The sequence below is a fragment of the Polyodon spathula genome, chromosome 4, assembly GCF_017654505.1.
Source record: "Polyodon spathula isolate WHYD16114869_AA chromosome 4, ASM1765450v1, whole genome shotgun sequence".
Lineage (NCBI taxonomy): Eukaryota > Metazoa > Chordata > Actinopteri > Acipenseriformes > Polyodontidae > Polyodon > Polyodon spathula.
Window position 1 is genome coordinate 53847145 of NC_054537.1, and position 21023 is coordinate 53868167.

Sequence of the window (21023 nt, forward strand, 5' to 3'; positions counted from 1 at the left end):
ACGGTATATTGCCTAAACAGAAACGTAGATTAATTATTTATCAATCCTGTGTGATTTTGACACCTCAGGCAGCAGTGCTGTCAGCAAGAGTTCTGAGTTCCATCTCCTCAGGCTTTTCCCCAGACCCAGCTGGTATGTAGTAAGTCATAATTTCGTATTTTTAAAAGGTGAAATTGCTAGTGATTCAACAGTGATTCATCTTCTGAAGCTTCTGAGGCATTCTATTGCCCTCTAGGGGACACAGAAGAACATAAAATCATGCAATGCTCTTCACTCTAACATCATGCATATTCAACTTTGGAGCCGTTTCTTGTCGTCTGGGAATATACAAAGATAACTAGTTGTTGGTTTTTACTATGCCACAACATAGAGCAGTGGTGTGTAAACTGGGGGGTGCGGAGAGTCACTAAGGGGGTCACGACTATGACTAAAGGGGCAGTTCTGTAAATTAAAAAAAAAAAACATTTATATAAAGGACAGAACATTTAAAATACATAAATGACAGCTAATTAGGCCAAGTTCTTAAATGAGCCATTTGCGATCACTTTAGTACTTAGAGAAATTATGTTTGAAGTGGTGTGTCAGTGAAACTGCAGTGAAACTGCAGTGAACAGCGGCAACAAATGTAAAAAAAAAAAAAAAAAAAAAAAAAAAGCACTAATGTTTTAACAGGCATTTTTTCCCAGATTTAATGTAAATCGCATATTTTTTCCTAGATTTAACAAAATAAAGTCCAGATTTAGCTAAATACATAAATACATAAAAACAACCACATTCTTAAAAGTCAGGAGTGTAAGCACAGCTCTGCAGCATACAATGCCAAGTCAAACACGTCAGCGTGCATGAGCTTATATGTTAAAGAGCTACGCACACCGGAGGCGAACGAATAAAAGATAACTAAAACCACCGATTTAAAATATAGAATGTTTTATTTGTATTTTGCTACAAGCTGTTTGCGTCGCAATGGACCAATTTATATATTTTGTTTACAGTTGACAAGTGTAAACAAAATATATAAATTCACTGATTTATTTGCTAGAAACCCAGGTTTAACATGTCAGCTAAATATTCACTCGCTAAGTGTAAAAAAAAAAAAAAAGTCTATACTGATTCTAAAAGTTGAATTTGTGATACGCATACATGCATTTAGCTAAATCTGGACTTTGTGGTTGAGGAAAAAATACGCTATTTACACGAAAAAAACACCTGGTGTTAAGGTTTAACGTTTTAATATGGGAGGGGGTGCATAGAGTACCTGATTTATTTGCAGGGCTTGACAGATTGCTTCCACCTCCCCCAGGAACATTGCCTCCACTCCCAGGAGAACCTGTCTTTTTACTCAGCAAGCTGTTGAAGAAGTTTGCTAGGACACCTTCACTTGTAGTTCCAGCTGCAATCCAAAAAACAAAACCATCACAATACTTTAAAATCAAATCAATCAATCAATTTTATACAGCACCTTTCATAGTGGAACACTATCACAAAGTGCTTTACAAAATGCAGTAAATATAAGAAAATCCATAACACTTCAAATACAGAGAAATGCATAATACATGATATACAGTAAAAAAAAGCATAATACATTAAATACAGTGGAAAGTACATAACACATGACAGTAACACAACACGTGAAATAGTAGCAGCAGCTAATGGCAGATACCATGCTTAGAGAGCAAGGAAAGCAAGAAAGAACAGGTGGGTTTTGAGAGTTGATTTAAAGCAAACTGGAGATAAAAGCTGTCCTATACAACCACACTGTTTTGGGTGCAATTCTATGTTTTTATTTTTGTATGCAATTTTAATTCAAGGTTACTAGTCATAGAAGACCGGTGGTCCATAACACTGTACCTTAAATAGTTCATAATATTCAGTACATAATCAGGAATATGCAGCCCTTCAAGTGGCAAAAATGCTTATGAAGCATAAGAGAGCTGGATTATGGATTATCAAGGAATAGGGTGTCCGATTGTAAAAGGGCAGGCTGGGAATTAAATCAGGGAGAAAGTCTAGAACCAAGGCCCACAGAATACATTGGTAATGAAATTGAACAACCCTGGGATACAGCAAAAAAGTTATTATCCTTTGATAACACAGGATTTAAAATATGGTTTTGATTCTATTTACATACCTTTCATACTGGGGTCAATTTTCTTAGTTCCCGCTGGAATAGGTGTTACACTGGCAACATTTGCGGTACCAGATCGATTTGGTGTTCTTGGAGAACCACCAGGAACTCTGTTTGAAGCATCCTAAAAAGCAACATTTTAATCCTCATGAAGTGGTTCTGGTTACGATTATACTGTGAATAAACAGTATCTCTTAATACAGACAAAACAAGGTATCCACTTTCTGAGGTATTAAGTAAGGTTTCTAAGTTCAAAACATAGTAACTGCAATGATCCATTACACTTACTGATTGTGCCAAATTTATAAAACACAATCTAGGGGCCAACTCATGAAATGTGAACGGAAAACCAATATTCAGAATGTGTGTTATTGCTCTAAACCATTAATAGTAGCTAACAAAATAATTCCATAAATCCTACCAATTCTGTACTTCCATTAGCAATATAGGTCTGAAACTGCTTTTAAAAAAAAATAAAAAATTAAGAAACACATTTTAGCAGAAAAAAAAAAATTATATATATTTGCAAGCCATGCTCTCCTTGTGTTTACTTCGAACCTGCACATTTGAGACCAATACAATGAATAAATGTGATGGCAGAGAAAATGAATATAACTATTTTGTTAGGTACAATTACTTTTAAGTCTCTGAAATAGAGGTGAAAAACAAAAGTGAAATAATACTTTGGTTCACCATTAAATAAAAAAATACTGACCCCTGGTCTTCCAGCAGCAACAGGTGGCTGTTTTGCTAGCAGCGACTGGGGAAAAAAAAGGGAGAATGAAGCAAATCATATCAAGATAATGATCAAATATGGTTGGTAAATTATCTTCTCTTACAAGTTTTACATCATTAACATTATATTTTTTGTGTGAGAAAATGTGCATTTGTAGATTGCTGTTGCTAAACAGAACCCCAACTCTAACACTAAACAGGGCAAGGGGATATTATTTCTCTTACCTGCAGCTTTATAAGGAACACTTGATCATCTTCTGCTGCAATTTCTTTTTCATGAACAAACTGTTAATAAAGAAATAATAAAACAAATCTATGAATTGGTTATAAGCAATGCTCATTCTTTAAGAGGTGCTATGATTAAATGCTTTGCAATCAGCATCTTTCACTATACAGCTTGGATTGGGCACCATTAAATATCACTATATGGTATTGGCACAGGCAGATCGTGAAAATAAATTTTAAAGACGGATGTTGAGTACTGTGTTTACTGTCTGAGGGTGGTAAATATGGCTTCAGTTGGATTTTGTTCTGCTCTAAAGGAAGATGTCGACAATAGTGTTAAAACACACAAAGAGGAATTCAATCGGCAACTACAGCAATATTTGTGTAGTAATGACGATAACTTGAGGTCAGTCCAGTTTTCGTTTGCTTGTTCAGCAACAAAAAGGCACAAGTGAACCTTGTGTTATTAGTTTATGAAAACGTCTATGGCCACTGTTTACTGTGAAGAAACGGTAATGGCAAGGAATGAAAAAATAAATACAATAAATGCGGTGTGAACTCTATTATTTATCTGGGGAATAAACAAAACAACATTTAACTTGAACTGTCATTTGACATCCTTTATTTTGTAGTTAATTCACTGGGGTAAAGTAAGTCCTACACAATGTATTCTTTACTCCTGGGATATTTTTCTATTTTAACGTGTTACATATTGTAAGGTCTTGCTGTAAAATAAAGGCACACACACAGGGGCCACGGCCACACCCCCTGCCCCTGCTGCTATGCTGTCTCTTCCTGCATTCAGAGCAGTATAATGTCTTTTATTGCTTTTTGAAAACTAACGAATAATCCAAACAAATATTTAAATTATGAGTGAATATCCGAACATGATAATCCTGTGTTTGTCCCAGCCGTAATTTTAATAAATACTAAGGGGAAGATGCACTAAAGTGTTGCGCCTGACGCAATAATCGCAAACGAGTCGGAAGTTTAGGGCGAAATGTACTAAACATGCTGTAACAAAGAGAGAGAGAGTCTAAGCTGTAAATCTCCCTCCTGCTGTGTAAGGTGGACGGTATGCTTCCCCGTAGACTGGTTGACTCAACAATGAGCAGAAAACGGAAGTCGCCCATCTTGGTGGAAGCTCATAGCGGCATGTATACAAAATGAATCCCCTGCGATCGGCTACGGGGCAGACAGCGTTTGGAGAAAGGCTGGCGCCGGGCTGATTGCAGGGAGGTGTTGGGTAATACAAAGCGGACTCTGCTACATGAGTACTGCCCCTTACGCTGAGACAATATGAACAGCCATGATGGAGGCGCAGGAGCAGAGGATGGAGACAATGATGGGAAGGATGACGGCGATGTTTCTGGCAGGCCAGCAGCGGAGGGAACCAGCAGCAGAACCACCAGTGCAGCCACCCAAACCCAAGGTGGTGAAGATGTCACTGAAGGATGATACCGAGGCTTATTTAGTGGCATTTGAAAAGGCAGGCAACTGCAGCCAACTGGCCTCGGGATTGATGGGCCACCTAGCTGGGCCCCAATCTGATTGGGGTGGCCCAGTTGGCCTACCAAGCCCTGTCGCACAAGGCCGCGTTGGATTACGACCTTGTGAAGCAGGCCATATTCCAGCGGATCAAATAATGAGATGTACTAAAGCTGCCGACAATTGCGACACTTACAATTGCAACAATCTGTTAAGAACTTTTGAAAGCATGTTTTAAACAGTCGCAGTTGTCGCTGGCATTTCCCAGTCCACCTTTTCTCGTGTTGCCAGTTGTGCTCAATGCATTTTTTAAGCGAACATCAAAATACCTATTTTTCACTAAAAGCAGGGTGTACTTACAAGCCTTGAAAACACATTTCTATGACATTTCCCCAATGGGTTGAGAGCAAACAGACTGCACACATGTGCCGCTAACTCCTCCAGCTCATTCTGAGCATCTGTATAGGAATAGGAAACACACCTAGTCTATTAATGTGCAGGTGGTTTGTAATTGTGCAAAATGTAATACTGCACCACTGACTAACTTAAAAAAACACCTGACAATATACATTTGGCTTATAGGCTACTCATGACAATACGAATTAGTGGTATGATAAATGTGTTGCTGGTCCCTTGAAATTCGTATTAAGGATTCGTATTATGGAGAATTGACTGTCCTTCTGTAAGTATCGTAACTTGTTAATGCGGCACCATGATCTATTTTGCTACTAAGTAGGCCAAGTTAATAATAATAATAATAATAATAATAGCTAAAACCATTTCATTTCAATTTAAAATAATCTTACTCACATTGTACACCAATGTGTACAATGCAGCAGGATGACTTATTTTTTATTGTTTATTACCGTACCAGTAGCCTACAGGCTAAATAAAAAAGAAAGAGTGCTAGGTATTGTTCATTTGATTTTACTGCTGTACTGTATAGGCCTACTGTACAGATTTATATATTTTTCATAATGTAATGTGTAGCCTACGAAAAACATATTAATGTTATTACAGTGCAATGATTTATACACTTAAAATATATTAAGCACTATAAAACGTTTGTGTGCGATTTTATTGTATTTTTTTTAAACCTGACACCTTTTGATGTTGGACAAACGCATCTGGTTTAGAGAGTGGGTACTTTATGATTATGAAAAGCTTTTTTGATGGAAGCATGTTTTTTTATTTGGGGGTGAAGGTGATGGCCCCCCCCACTACAGAATACGATGGGATTAAACTGCCTTTCATTATTTATTTGAACAAATGTCACACGAATCTCGCAAAGCTAGAGATCTTGATATGATGAAGCAACACATATTTAAATTAGTATATTGCGGCTCTCTTTATTAGCATATTTTTGGTTATTAAGTGGTTGTTTAGCATTAGTGTGTTTGTGTTATGATGTTAAACACAATTGTATCGTTTGAAATGTGCAGAGATATTTTTTGTTCTGCCAAAGCTAGCAACACCTTTGTTATTTATTTATTTTCGCAATCTGCGAGTGACTGTGGGCACTTTGCGAAATGCCTGACTTCTGCAAGTGCCCATAACAACAATACGCTTGTTATCACTGGAAATATGAAAAATAGTTAAATAAAAATACCTCAAAAACAAATTTGTCAAAAAAAAAAAAGTTAAATGTGCAGTTACCTTTCTAACAGGTGGTTTAATTATCACTTCTTCAAAGCTGTCCTCTGCTTTTAGTGTCTGAAAGTTCTCATGTAAGATTCCAATCTTCTTTTCATTGTCCCATCCTGACGGACTAAAGACAAAATAGTGTGACAATGAAGTATGATATAAATTATTTATAAAAAAATGTAATATTGTATTGTACAACTAGTTTATTCTGATTTCTCTAGTACTAGTAATAAACACATAAATAGGATGGAAATACAAAATTGAACCTATGAGCATCATGGAGGAGAGGTAGATTACTGTGATTTACATCTACTGTTCTTCGATGTCAAAATGCGTGCATACATTACATGCACATACCTGCCACATTATCCCCGTTCTGGGGTATATGCATTGTTGCAAGGGAAAATAGCCTTTCCCAGATTAAAAATAAATAAATTAATTAATTAAAAAAAAACACATGGTGTACATTTTAAATCAACACTTACATAAATACTGCATCTTTTTCCACAACTTGAGCAGGAAAATTAAAAGGAAATCCATATAATATATGGACAATGTATTTGTATAACAAATCTATGTTTTTGTTTTCCTTTATTGAAGTGTATACAAGTGCTGCACCATCTGAAATGCCAAGTTAAGGGATATAACAACACTACACAATGAATGACAGTTATGAATGACACAAAAGGTCTAGCTCTAGATCATATAATATGGCAATATAAACCATATTGCATTATAAAGTAGATTACTACATTCTCAGCATTGTTCGAAATGTGAAGCTAATATAATTGTGTGTTTGGTCTGTTATCAGGAAACCAAAAAGTCACATAACTAACAGAGAATGATAGACAGCAGTGTACTTCAAGGTCAGTTTCTACAGTCATGTGAAAATGTCTGAATGGATTTTGAGATTTGAGGTGCAAAAATAATAAAACAAACCAGCTTAAATGCAAGACAACAACAGTTCTAAAGTTATTCCATTGGTGGAAAAAAATGATGATTACTAAGGTCAAGGATACATTGTAGGCAAAACCGTCTGATATGTGACTGAATGAAGTCAAAGTGTTCATCTCTATAATCGTGTTCTTTTTCCAGGCCACTAATAGCATCACACTGGAAATGGAGAGAAAACAAGTTAATGTCTGTTTTGCTGGTTTTCCTTAAAACTCTTTCCAATAGAATAGTGGACAATGGTGTTAACAGAAGGACTGGTGGTTTGCACTTATCTTGGGCATTCTTACCTTAGCTTTTAGGAAGCAGTGCAAAATGTGTGTTAATTGGGGTTTGTGAAAACAACTTTTGATATACAAAGCAAAATCAACATGAAAAAAAATCAGACTAAAACCAAGAGTCACCCTAGCTAGTGCACTTGAAGAGCAACTTGGCATGATGTGAAATTGTTATCTTATGTATTCCTGTGGCCTTAATATAGCTCTCAAGCATGTCTAACCTCCATGTAGACCAGTATTATCATCATTGCCCCCTGCAGCACTCTGCCTCATCAGTAAGATATACCACTAAAAGCAAATAGTGTTTCATATATCAACTAGGGGCGGAGAGCTGTAGGACGGATGAATGGTTACTCTTCAGTGAAATGTAATCTAAGGCCTCCACAGAGGCTACCTGGATGCTTTAAACGTATCAGTTAAAAATAGTCAACAGGAAATGCTGACAAACAGAAAATCATAAAAATGTTCTGCAAATTAAATTTTGTTCCAGTTTTCTTAGAGACAACAAACATATACAGCCTCACCACATACCCTCCCTCATTAATCATGTAATGAAAGTTCACAGATATTAAAAACAAATTGATTTTCATCACTCAACAAGAGGTTAAGAGAAGGCATACCCACCTTTGTGCAAATTACCAAAAGTGGAACGCCTAGATTGTGTGTAAGTGTATTTTCACCCAGAGGCAATACAACGGTCTCATCTTCCTCGTCTTGGAGTGACGTGTTTCTTCTCTGAGGAGAAGTACTGAGGTCCTCACCAGGGTTTGTATACTCCTGGAACTGTTTCATCACTACAGAAAGATCAACATTAAAGAGGATTTGGAATTGGGCTTAGTTTAATTTAGTTGGTTGTGCAGTACCTAATTTAGATGTCATTGTTAAACAGATGCTAGATGCAATAAACAAAAGCTCCCACTGCATGCATTACCTGCTTGCATATTTGTTGGTGTTCCACTGAATAAAGATGAATCACTTTTCCACTTGGCCTCATATTTACTCTTGTTCTCCCATGCCCCTACTACTAGTCTCAGGTGTTAACTTTGTTTCACTCTCGCTGTCAAGTTCAATTGTTTATTTTCTTTGATGAAGGAGGACATTTATTTATTCTCAGATGCTTTTGTGCGACTTTGTTCATAGCTAAAACAAAATTCAGCTATCACTTAAAATAAAATATCCAAGCGTATTTGTTGGCACAGAAATATAAAGCTACAGTACTCTCTGGCTAAGAGAACACCCCACCGGAAGCAAGCAAAGTGTTCTCTTAGCCAAAGTGTCGACACAGTTGACTACCGGACGCAATAAGCCAAGGCCAGTTATGTTACAAACATATTTATTACTTATGTCATGACACATGCGCATCAGCATACGTAAATTAACAGAAGTATGAGAAAAGCAATAGGTAAGCGTATGTTCACAAACTATAATAATAAACTAACTGACAAACTAAATTAACAAAACACCCCTACATGCATTAAAAATGCAGCAGCGGCTCCAACAGCAATTATGAATACAAGAATACATTTTAACACAACAGTTGTTAACACAACACCCTTACATACTTTTAAAAAAAAAATGAGAAGCTGCTCTAGAGCAGTACTGTATCAGTTTTTAAATCAGTTAGAGACAAATCACTATCAGTGCCAAAAAGGTGTTCTTTTAAAACAAGGTTTCTGTTCATTCATTCCTTTAGGCAGAGAATTTACAATGGGAAAATCTATTTCACCACAAGGGTGTTCCTTAAGCCAAAGTGTTCTCTTAGGAGGTGTTCCTTTATGTGGAGACTACTGTGTAAGACATACAGTCAGAGAGAAATGTATTGGCACCCTACACTTAATAGAATTCAAGAAAACAAGCTAAATACAAGCATTTAGTGAGCATTAGCCACTAATTAATATGGCCAAAATACACAATTTCTGGTAGTTTAACAAACAATATTTATAAATAAAACACAAGCACTTAAAGTATTGGCCCCTTAAATTAAGTCTTTAAATATTGAATAGAACCAATTAAGAAATATGGAATACCAAAACCCACAATCGGAGCAATAATCAAGAAGTACCACAGAACAAATTCAACTGAAACGCTTGAAAGAAGTGGACGCAGTGCTACAGATAAGCTGCGTACTGAGTGTTTTAGGCATTGGAAAAATATGAATTCCATTTATGTATGATATTTAAATTTAATGTGTAAAGAATATGCAAAGCAATTTTGCTGCACAGCTTGAGTTTGCGTGTTATCAAGCTGCTTCAAATTTGTTAGTTAGGTCTCAATGGTCAATTGTGAATATACTACAAGCGATATCTAGAGAATGGATCATAGAAATGCCAGAAAAGCTAATTGTAGCCTGCCTGGGAATTGCTAGAAACATGTGACCAATATTATTTACATATGGTTGAATCCACTCACTTGCAATGCATGTTTGTGACTGGTGAATAAGCAATTGGATTCTCGATGCTTAGGATTTATCAGTGCTGTCTTAGTCTCCCCTCAACCCAATAATCTATATAATAAATACAGTATTCTGTGTTTGTAGTCTGGGGGGGGGGGGGGGGGGGGGGTAGTGCGTTTTTTTGCTTCAGTTATACTGTTTGTGGTCAAAGCAAATAAGAATAATTGTTGTTTTTGCTTTTATTGTAGGACCAAGTTTTTGTCGAGTTGTTCAAAGTAAGTTTACAGCAAAATGTAAGACTGTACTTAACACATACCCAATAAGTAGTGCCCCGTGTTTTTTCATAAATACCAAATAACCCGGAATAAAACGAAAAGCAGTGGAGAAAACAAAACTAAATCAATGGAATTACATGAAAAAATTATAAAATCACACTAGAAAATATTAATAACGTAAATACTTCCAATCATAGTTGAAGAATCTGTTGTTGCCATGGATACTGTATCAAAGGAATTAGAAGTGTCTCATATTTGCAATCGGGCAAAAGTATTTTGATACAGTGCAAGTTAGTTGTTCAGACAGTTTTGCTGTCAGCGACTTAAAATCCCAAACAAAGTGTTCCGATTAAAAGTGATTACGAGGAATTTGAACATGAGGGAACGTAAGCAGTTGATGGCAGTGTGCTACAATTAAGTGCCAGTCTCTGGTTTCTTTCTTTGTTCTCTTAGTCCTGCATCTCTCTGGCTTGCTTTTGCCGTTTCTTCTCCAATTCTGTTTTTCAGCTGCCTTTCGTCTCACACCACACTGTTCATCTCAGCAATCCGCTACTTATCCCCCCAGTCCAGGCCGTGCCCTCTGTGCACCAGCCACCAATCCCCGAACCCAAGCATGCAGGGCTTCCCGCTCTCGATCCCTTGATTGTTGCAACAGCTTATCCCGATTTGTGACAACCATGTTGCAATCGAGTCCTGCTCACGCAGCAAGCTTCTGATTGGTACCGATTATCCCATCTCTGATGTCCCGGAGCACCTGCTGCAGTTGAACCTTTGATTCTGGGTCACAGAACCTTCCCAAACGTGGTTACAGCAGACCCAGGGTTGTTACAATATTTTAAAATATACTGTTTAAAACAAGTTTTCTCTTATTGTATATTAGGAGCCGGAGACCGTCCAAGTGCTGACTGCTTGAGGTGGGAGCTCATCTTCCACGAGCTGAGCAGAAAGCAACGGATGAGGTTCTGTCATCTAGCACAGGCAAACACCTGGCTGCGATTTGTGACTAGACGTCAGACAGAGGTGGTAGATGCGGTTAGCGGTTTTATTTAAGACGCTGAATGCTACAGATACAATAGCACATTCACCTAGCTGCTGCTTTTGTTCTTGAAACTGAGAATGCAAATCACATGTCTACAGGCACTTGTGGAAACATTGATCAGCTACAGTGTGCAGCATTCTGATGATCTGCCATTGTCAGGGACAGCACTGTATATGCTAAAATGCTTCACTGCTCTCAAAGTTTTGATAGAACCTTGTACATATGACATGTTGGGCGCACAAACGCCATTTAGTTGGAAACGTTTTTGTGGAGGAGTTGACTGCAGTGAATTCAGCAGTGGCAAATGAAAACTAGTGAAAGTCTTGTTACCGTTATCTATGCTTCAAGAAGGAAAATTACTCTGAGCTGCCTGCTGTTTTATATTCCCAGCCAGTACTGGTCAGTGTTTTACCTACATGATTATTTGCATGCTCTCTTTGCTTTCTTTGATCAGTGCGAGCAGAAAAGTGCCAGCATGAAAGCTCCTTTAATAATCCTGAAGGATCCATGTTTCTACTCAGTCGTAGTTTCAGCGCAGCTTCATTAAAGTAAATTGTGTGCAAATGGCAGATCTGATTACACAATTAGAAGAAACCAAAAAGCCTTGGGCACACTTGGTAATGCAAAAGCTGCAGACGTTGAAGCGAAACTTTGTGCTCTTAAGCATCACTGTAGGGGCCCCAGATGAAAATAGTGTGGTGGCTATGGCGTCAGACTCAGAAGACAGGCTCAGGGCCAGAAAGTTAAGGATCAGGAGAGGCTTAAAAACCGAATAGGAAAACTCAGGTCAACAAAAGCAAGATCACAAAGAATAAGCCAGAATTCTCTTTTTTTTATCTCTCGGTTTCTTTTTTACTTGCTGCTATGTTTCTCTTTATTTGTTTTTTTATGAGTTTAAGAGTTGAAATATAAATGGGTGTAGAAATCTGTTGAAAAGAGCTGCTGTCTTTAGATAGATTAAACAAAAGCACTTAAATGTTACATTTTTACAAGAGACCCACAGTGACAACTTAAATCAAACTAATTGGATGAAGAAATGGAAAGGCGACATTTTTAGTCACGGCTCATCTCTCGGTGCAGGAGTGGCAGTTTTAGTCAGTGGGAATTATAAATTTGTTTCTTTTATAGACAAGGTAGTCACAGGACACCTGCTTGTAGTGAGGGCGGTGATCGAGCGGAAGACTAGTTTTTATTTATATTTATGCACCTACTAATGGTAGGGAAAGAGTGTTTTTTTTTTTGTTTTTTTTTTAAATCTCTGGACAATGCTCTTTTAGGATGCAGAACAGACGAATATATATTCTTGGATGGTGATTTTAACTGTACTGATAATAATAAATTAGACAGATAGCATAGATCCACACACACAGTCTGCTAGGGAGTAGCACAAGATAATAGAAAAGTGTGCCTGGAGAAACTAATAAAAGCAAAAGCACAGAGCAAGCTGATCCACTGCCTGTGGGTTGAGGACGTGCATGAGCTTCGAGAGCTGGGGGAGATCCGCAGGAGGGCTGTGCACTTTTACAAACAACTTTTCTCCACTGATGCAGAAGATTCAATAGGTCCCTGAAGAGGAGAGAGAGCTCACGTTGCAGGAGCTTACAGCAGCACTGCAAGGCCTGAATAACTGCAAAGCCCCCATAATTGACAGGCTCCTAGTGGACTTCTATAAGAGCTTCTGGACCCTGCTGTCAGTGTTTGAGGAAAGTCTGGTGCAAGGAGAGCTGCCACTTAGCTGCAGGAGGGCAGTTGTCACCCTGCCTCAAGTACATGGGCGTGCAACTAGGAGAAGAGGCCAGACAGCGCAAGTACTGGGAGGGGGTGATGAAGGAGGAGCAGGGGTGGCTGGGTAGGTGGCTGCTTCCACAGCTCTTACAGGAGCCGGGCTCTCGTAATCAACAACCTGGTGGCCTCCACACTGTAGCACAGGCTGGCCTGACTGGAACAGCTGCGGGGGCTGCCGAAAGAGCTGCAGTGCATGTTGCTGGATTTCTTTTGGGATAGACAACACTGGCTGAGACAGGGAGTACTGTACCTGCTTCAGGAGGAGGGAGAGCAGGGCCTGGTCAACATCACCAGCAGAGTTACTGCCTTCCAACTACAGTCTGGTCAGTGGCTGCTGTATGGCCCACATACTGCTCTGTGCCCTGCTCTGCCAGCTGGGGGCGCTCCAGCTATATAGAACAATGTTCTTGATGGACAAGAGCAGCCTGGACCTATCTACAATGCCTGCCTTCTACCACAGAATGTTGGGGGGCTGTCGCCTGCTCCTGCTCCAGGCACAGCGATGGTCCACAACCCCCGTCTGGACACTGGGGCCACCAGCTCTCCTACCCTCACTCGCTTGCTGATAAAGCTCTGGGGTCACAAAGCTGCACCACCTGCTGGACCTACCACAGCTGTGCTGGCGGAGCACAGAGAGCCTGGCCTGCGCTCTTTAAAGTGAAAGAGGAGCTGTTGCTCGTGAGAAAACTCTTTGAGGGGAGCCAGCTCCCGACACACAGCACCCTTTTCCCTGCCTGCTAGTGTCCCCTGCCGTTGAAAACACCAACAGCCCCAAGACTCTGAAACTAGGGATCTGCAGTGGAGGGTTTTACATATTATTGTTGCAGTGAATACATTTATTAGTATTTTAAACCCTGCAGTGTTTGACACCTATCCATTCTGACTCGGAGAGAAACGTTTTTCATTGTTTTAGCAAAAGATTGACACCCAGTTTTTATTTTTTGGGCAAAGTACCATAGAAGAATGAAGTATACAGACCAGTTTGCCAACTTCCTGCTCGGCCAAGCTAAGATGGTTACTTACAAGAGCAGGACGTAAATGGCTGTGAAAGCCAAGATGATGTACACGTTTTAATATGCTTGTGAAATGCTAATGCTTAACCTGGACATTTTTGATGCTTTGGTGTACAAACAGTGCCTTATGCAAAATATATGAAGAATTGATCATTAACCTGCAATGACTGATGTGCTCAAGATGTTTGTTTCATCTCTCTCATTTGTTATATATATATATAACACACACACACACACACACACACACACACACACATAGTATTTCATCATGGAACCAATATATTGTTATTTCAAATCCAATCCATAGGGTGCGCATTGCTAGATTATCATGGATAGCACTGAAACGTGCAGCAGTTCAACTGTCTTTTTTTTGATGAACTGCTATCTCTCAGCACTAAATGATCCCTGATGCACTTGACTAGGAAAATGTTTTATTTGATGCCGGGTGTTCCCTGCTTGTTTTCCCAGACATTGCTGATAATCCCATAACAATATACAATAGTCATGTAAACGCTATATTAAATTAGATTTTTTTTTTAGATTTCACATAGGCATATTGAACATTATAAGATACAACGTACTTACTGTGTAGATGGATTGACAAGAAAAGGTACATTTGCGGCATTAGTGTTTAAATAGAGCTGGTTTATAACAGATTTAAAATAAACCACTAAATGGGTGTGACAGGGCTAGGTGTCCTGCACATAAAAAGGGGGCAGGGCAGAGCCCTGCTGTAACATATATTTATTTTAGAATGGGGTACCCTCGCCCCTGTGTTTAGTGTGTGTTATTTTGTATCTGTTCCGTTTTATTATAATTTTAATTTAATACCAAGATAATGGTCTAAGTACGTGGTACACTGCAACAGACCTGCTGAGTTCATTGCAGTCATCATTCAGCAGAATGAAGCAACATGCGAGTACAAACATCAAGTTGTTGTTTTAGTATTACTTCAGAATCTTCTCAAATTGTTGTATTAAGCAATTCAACATGGTAGCAACCAACATGCTCCTAAACTGGCATCAGCAATTGAATTTGGCAACCTTTTGTTTTTTTTGACCTAGGAGCCATTGGCTCCTAAAACAAAAAGGTTGTCTGTAGGCATAAGTACATGCTACAATGCTTTGCTACCAACTGCTAGCCTGATAGGGAAGCAATGGAAGGACCTTGTGTAGCTAATTGAGGTCAGTTACAAGGACACTGGTAAGTGGGGATAGTATACGATTAGTTGCAGGAGACATCTGCTAATGTTAAAATACGCATCTCTCTAATTCACCGGTTGCAAGACCGATTAGAAAGCACTATAGCTAATTTTAACCACAAACTCACATACAATATTCTTCACTTTCACTTCAGGTATTAATTTGGTTGACTGTTGGTTAGTTCAGTTCTCGTCCTGTATTGATGGTTCCCTGATCCCAACCACATGACACAGGATCTCTCCGTTCATTTTGAGGCATACTTGATATCTCTTAACACTGCTGTTTGACTGTCATGCCTGTTAGTGCAGGGCAGTGAATCAACAATGGCATTTTTTAATAATAGCTGCATTTGGTGATTTTGGGAAGCAGTAAAATAAGCCCTGATGTTTCATAGAATTAATTTTAAAAACTATTGCATTTTATGAACAAACTCATGTAAAGCAATCAGCGCTATATATAATTCCTTGTTTTATATACAGTGGATGGTTCTTACACATACTGTTACACATTTTTATTTCAATTTTAATTACACTGTACTCTATTTATAGGAAGAGTCCTCATACTTACACCTGTGCTCCATCTCCTTTATCTCCTCTGGGTGGATTTTCAGCTTATCAATATACTCTCTGAACACACTTGACCACTTCTGCAAAGAATCCAAGGCAGTCCAGGGTCTTGCCATGTCTACAACCAGTACTGCTAAAGTGTCCTTTATGTTGCTAGCTGATAAGGCAAATTTCTGGAGGCCCTTATGGTACAGGTCACCGTCCAAAATCCAAGCATTACAGCGTGCATGATCTGAGGAAAGGATTGTGAAGCATTGTAAATAAGACGCTTTTGTAAAGTAGACTGTTGAGAATCTGTATGTTCAAATAAGCCATCAATTGTCTAGTTTAATGCCGTAAAGCAATTGATCTATATAGTTAGAGCTCAAAAGTTTGCAAATGAATTAACATTAAAGAAAGAGAAACCAAAAGATTCTCAGCATAGTGAAATGGGTTCCAGTAATAATATTAACAAAGTTCATGGGAGGTAATAAATGTTTTTTAAACGATTGGTTAGCCCTCCTTTATTGATCTGTATCTGGATTTGACCAGGGCATAGGGAAACAGAGACAATACACTAACACGATTTCTGCAACATTCAATTTTCCTTCCAGACACTATCCACTTCTGACAGCAAACAAATCCAAGCGTTACAATGAAGTGGTTAACAAACGACAGATACATTAGTCCCTCATTAATACAGACACTTATGCTGTCCATTTGGATATGCCGCACACAACATATGTTATACTGACATCAGACAGGATGAAAATAAACGGAAGAACAGACACAAGTAGCCTACTAAATCATTAAAACAGAATTAAGAGTTTAAACTAACTGAGATTGAACTGTTGGAAAAGGGCAAGAAGTTTTCAGAAATACTGAGGGACTCCAGTGGTTTGAAATGATGAGGATGAAACAAGGTTTGCAAAGAAAAGCAAAGTAGCAGGTAGGCTATGTGTGCAGCTGCATGTACACTGTATACTATTTATATGTACATTTAAAATTGATTTATTTCTGTAAAGTGTGTGTAATATGCGCAAGTTACTGTATATTATCATAACGTGTCAATGCAGTACTGATCTATTTTGTGTTAATTGTGTACTAAGTAGGGTAAAAAATAAAATGCCCTAAAACCTTTTAGTATCAACAAAAAATAATAATCTTATCATAGCATTTTAGCATTGTGCAGTAATGTGTGCAATGCAGCAGCATGATTTATTTTGTTACCGATAGCCTATAGTAAAAAGAAAGCGTGCTAGGTATTCATTTGATTTTACTACTGCATTTTATACTGTATAGACAGGCCTACTGTACAGATTTATATTTCTGCATAATGTAATGTGTAGAACACATTCATGTCATTTCAGAGCAAATTAAACTGAGCACTATACATGTGAGGGTGTGCACAATTATTTATTCCTTTTTGTTATTTTTTTTTTTTTAAACCAGACACCTTTTTATTTGGGACAGCATGTCTGTCTCCAGATATAACAGGGTTATTCATCGGTAATCACTTTTAAAAAATATTTTTACAATGTTAATAAAATAGCAAAACACACAACATTACATAACAGTAAAGTATTTAAATGACACACTCACCATCAATGTCTTCATCATGTACATTAAAGTACAGGTATTCTAGTCCTCTTCCTTTCATATATTCTTCTATACCCTGGAGCCTTGCTAGCAAAGTGGTTTTACCGGCCCCATCTTCTCCTGTAGGAGATCACAGAAAGATCTATGGAGGTCAGAAAAAAACTAAAAATGGGAGCCAGTGGCTCCTAGGCCAAAGAAAATTTGGTTGCCAAATCCACTTACTGGGTGCCACTCCAGGAGCAAGTTGGTTGCTACCATATTCAACTGCTTAAAAAACAACAACTTGCTAAGACACTAAAGTGATATTTAAACAGTAATTTAATGTTTCTACTCACTTGTTTGATGCTTCATTCTGTTGAGTGGTTAACCCATGCAGCTGGTGACTAATGAACTCAGCATGTTTATAGTTTAGATATAAGTGTTGTGTATGGAATTGGTGACTTGTAATTTGGGCTTTACATGCTCAGAGTTAGTGAAAGCAAGCAACACAGACAGCTCTTATGTTTACAGACTACCGCTTATTTTTTCAGTAAAGTTTAAGTTTTTCAGTGCGTTTGTTCTGTTTACAATATTAAACACACCACAGAAAGCACAGTGTCATATTTTAGTTATTTCCAAAAATTTTATTTCATTACCACAGTCTCAGAGCCAAAATTAGTGAATGGTATTTTTTCTTCTGCAAGCTGCAGTACATTTATTTTTAACGTATTTCCACGCATTTTGCATTCACCATTCTTAAACTGGCTTACATTACTGTGCTTGCTAATTTGGCTTAAGACATATTATCAGCTCATCATCTATCTAAGGAATCTGCTGCTCAATTAAATCATCCTCAAACTCCTGATGGCATGCAATATAACCAAACCTATTATACCCAGGATAGATGCAGCTACTAAAGATGATGCACCACACAATACAAATCTTTAGGTACTGATTTAAAACTTTATTTAGGAACCCTACAATTTGACTGGTGATAAACAACATTGGTTTATTGGAGCTCACAAAAAGAACATTTTCAGCTTGAGTTTCAGTCGTTCATACAATTATTTTGTTTTCTTTAAGTTTTCAATGCAAATATGGAATGCAATTCCATATTTTATTAAGTAACGAATTCAAGTTTGACTTAATTTTGTAACCGAATATTTTTGACATTTTGTTGTTGATTAAGTCAACAATTTAAGTTGTGCTGAAGTTTTAAGCAGTGTATGCTTAAAATACGAATTTAAGAACGTTGTAGTTGACATTGTGTAGGCTACATTTTTTTTTCGACCGTACAGTCAGTTGGTAGAATACGCAATGTTTGACAGTAAGTCAGTCACTGGCTATAAAAGTTACATATTTTTTCTACAGAACTGTTTTTACTAGTACAAATGCAGTGTTATTTGTGCGTGACTGTTGTAAAACTAATGTATAAATTGCTGTCAAGCACAACACTAAACAGACAGATACAAACACAGACCCTCCCAGGCATGCAAAGTCGACACAGTAGGGCCACTCCAACACACAAGCCACAATCATCAATCTTTAATACTCACCCATGACAAGAACATTTTTCCCTGACGGCAATTTTGAGCGGGAGTGCGTTGTAACTTCACTCAAAATAGACGACCTGTACGTGAAAATTGATATAAATATTGCTTACAACAAGCCACCAGAACGTTAATTGTCATTTCGTACACAGACTGACTGATTCGGAAATGAGCCTGGCTGATAAACCAGTGTTGGAAATAATGTATTAAATATTTTTCCTGCAAAATAAAATATACAGTAAATGCAATCATATCACTGTACCTACCACAGATCATCATCGTCATCCCCGTTTTGGATTTCCTGGGTGTTATTTATGTTATTCGTGGAAGACGAGGAGCCGGCTTTCCTCACAGCTGCCATCTTTGCTTTCGTACCACTGACACTCAGCTTGAGCAGTCCCGGATGTACAGAAAAATAGCGACCTCGTAGTTCAAATGAAGCAGACTCGCACAGCGTACCCTCTCACAGGCAGCTCATACAGGGTAGTGCTGCGTGTGCAACACGTCATAGACGTCATCATTATACGCTACAGAGGTGAATGAAGCGCAGCAGAAAGGAATATCCACTAGCAACAGGCATCAAATGATTCTAAGGCATTTCCTAAGCTCTCCCACCTTCAATCAATCAATCTTTATTTTATATAGCGCCTTACATAGTGGATCACCATCACAAAGCACTTTACAAGATGCAGTAACAACAAGAAAAGCCGTAGTACCTTAAATAATATAATAATTGATATACAGTAAATAAATAAATAAAAGATAATACATTAAATACAGTGGAGAATGCATGATAGTGACATAATACGTGAAATAGCAGCAGCAACACAGCAGCTAATAGCAGATATCAGTCTTAAAGAGCATGGAAAGCACCTTGCGCTTCTTGAGCTCGTCACCTGCGACATCAACCCACCCTGACCCTAACCCAAACCCAAACCCAACCCTAATCTTAAGCAACCCCAGCACCTAACCTTAAACCTAACCATTAAGAATCATCTGCTGCCCTAAGGACAGTTTGTAGTGGGCATTCCTTTGTGCTGTGAAACAAGCTATACCCACCTAACAATATTACGTTGCCACAACATTGTTGCAACGTAGCGGATTTTGTTGCTGCAACGTTGTACTGCAATGTTGTCACAACGTAAAAATGAATTTCCCAGATTCGTTGCTACAACGTTGTAATGCAACGTTGCCACAACGTAAAAATTACAAAGCAAAACAGACGAATCAGATTGATGCTTTCATAGTCTGTGGCTGTCTTCAAGGCCTGCAATCTCCTTCCTGACCACAAGGATCCGTGCAGTCGAATGTTCCATATTAATAATATCAAGAAAAGAGCAGTCCCAATGAGGCCAGGGAAGTGACTGTGGATGTTGCCTATTAAGTGCTAACAATTTTTCGCCGCTGTAAGGCCTGCCAGCCAGATCTGCTTATTTTGTAATGATAAATAAAATGCTAAGTTTCAATTACACCCCTCTCTAGGTGCATTGTCCTTCTTGGCTCAGGTGGGTTTGGAGTGTATTCAGGGTAGGTTGGCTTCTTTGCTTTTGGGGCAGTAGATTCATCTGAAAAACAAATATCAAATCCATGGATAAATTATTTTTGTACAAGTCTTTGACTATGCTAACTGTTAGTTTTGAAGGTTATACATGTGACAAATAAGTATTGGTTGCTGTGTACATAATGTTTTATTCAGCTGGTAACATATTCCTAAAACATAAACAATAATTTAGGTTGTGTTACAAATGTTTATGTCGTTTGCTGCTGTTCATTTGCTTTCTGCAAATTTCGCACTGGATCAAAAAGCTTACAAAGTTGTCCTAAAATGTGCAGTTTTCATCTATCATATTTCTGAACTGTCCTATTTAGTCTGCTGGCATATTTTCTATTATATTTGTTTATTTATTTACTCAAGCTTTTAGCAAACTTTACCATTGTGACAGACTAAACAATGGTTCACAAATGTCAGAGACATACGCTTCATACTGACTGATCCTCTCCTGTGTTAGTTCATTCTCATTGGTCAAAAAAATGTTAACAAATGTTTTAAAGTACATTTGTAGCTAATATCTGCATGCAGCATAAATTAAATTAATAATAGTTCATAATAAGTTGCTTTCAGTTTTTCATTAAAATATGCTTTGTGAATTTATTTAAATTATAATAGAGACATTATTTTTCACAAATCTCAGCAGGTC

The 21023-nt window shown here is 38.0% G+C and overlaps 1 protein-coding gene across 1 annotated transcript in view; it reads right to left on the bottom strand.

Annotated features, from left to right (window-relative positions):
* Nucleotides 1-19280, bottom strand: part of LOC121314637 (cytoplasmic dynein 1 light intermediate chain 1-like) — a 27804-nt gene extending 8524 nt beyond the window's left edge. The window contains exons 1-12 of the mRNA XM_041248088.1: nucleotides 19092-19280; nucleotides 18832-18905; nucleotides 17300-17416; nucleotides 15720-15950; nucleotides 8071-8240; nucleotides 7237-7330; nucleotides 6703-6838; nucleotides 6230-6341; nucleotides 3086-3145; nucleotides 2841-2885; nucleotides 2129-2249; nucleotides 1256-1390 (exon numbers count right to left, since the gene is read on the bottom strand). Coding sequence (XP_041104022.1) covers nucleotides 1256-1390; nucleotides 2129-2249; nucleotides 2841-2885; nucleotides 3086-3145; nucleotides 6230-6341; nucleotides 6703-6838; nucleotides 7237-7330; nucleotides 8071-8240; nucleotides 15720-15950; nucleotides 17300-17416; nucleotides 18832-18905; nucleotides 19092-19186 — 1390 coding nt within the window. The 5' untranslated portion in view covers nucleotides 19187-19280. The remainder of the gene's footprint in view (nucleotides 1-1255; nucleotides 1391-2128; nucleotides 2250-2840; nucleotides 2886-3085; nucleotides 3146-6229; nucleotides 6342-6702; nucleotides 6839-7236; nucleotides 7331-8070; nucleotides 8241-15719; nucleotides 15951-17299; nucleotides 17417-18831; nucleotides 18906-19091) is intronic.
* Between the last annotated feature and the right edge of the window lie 1743 nt (nucleotides 19281-21023).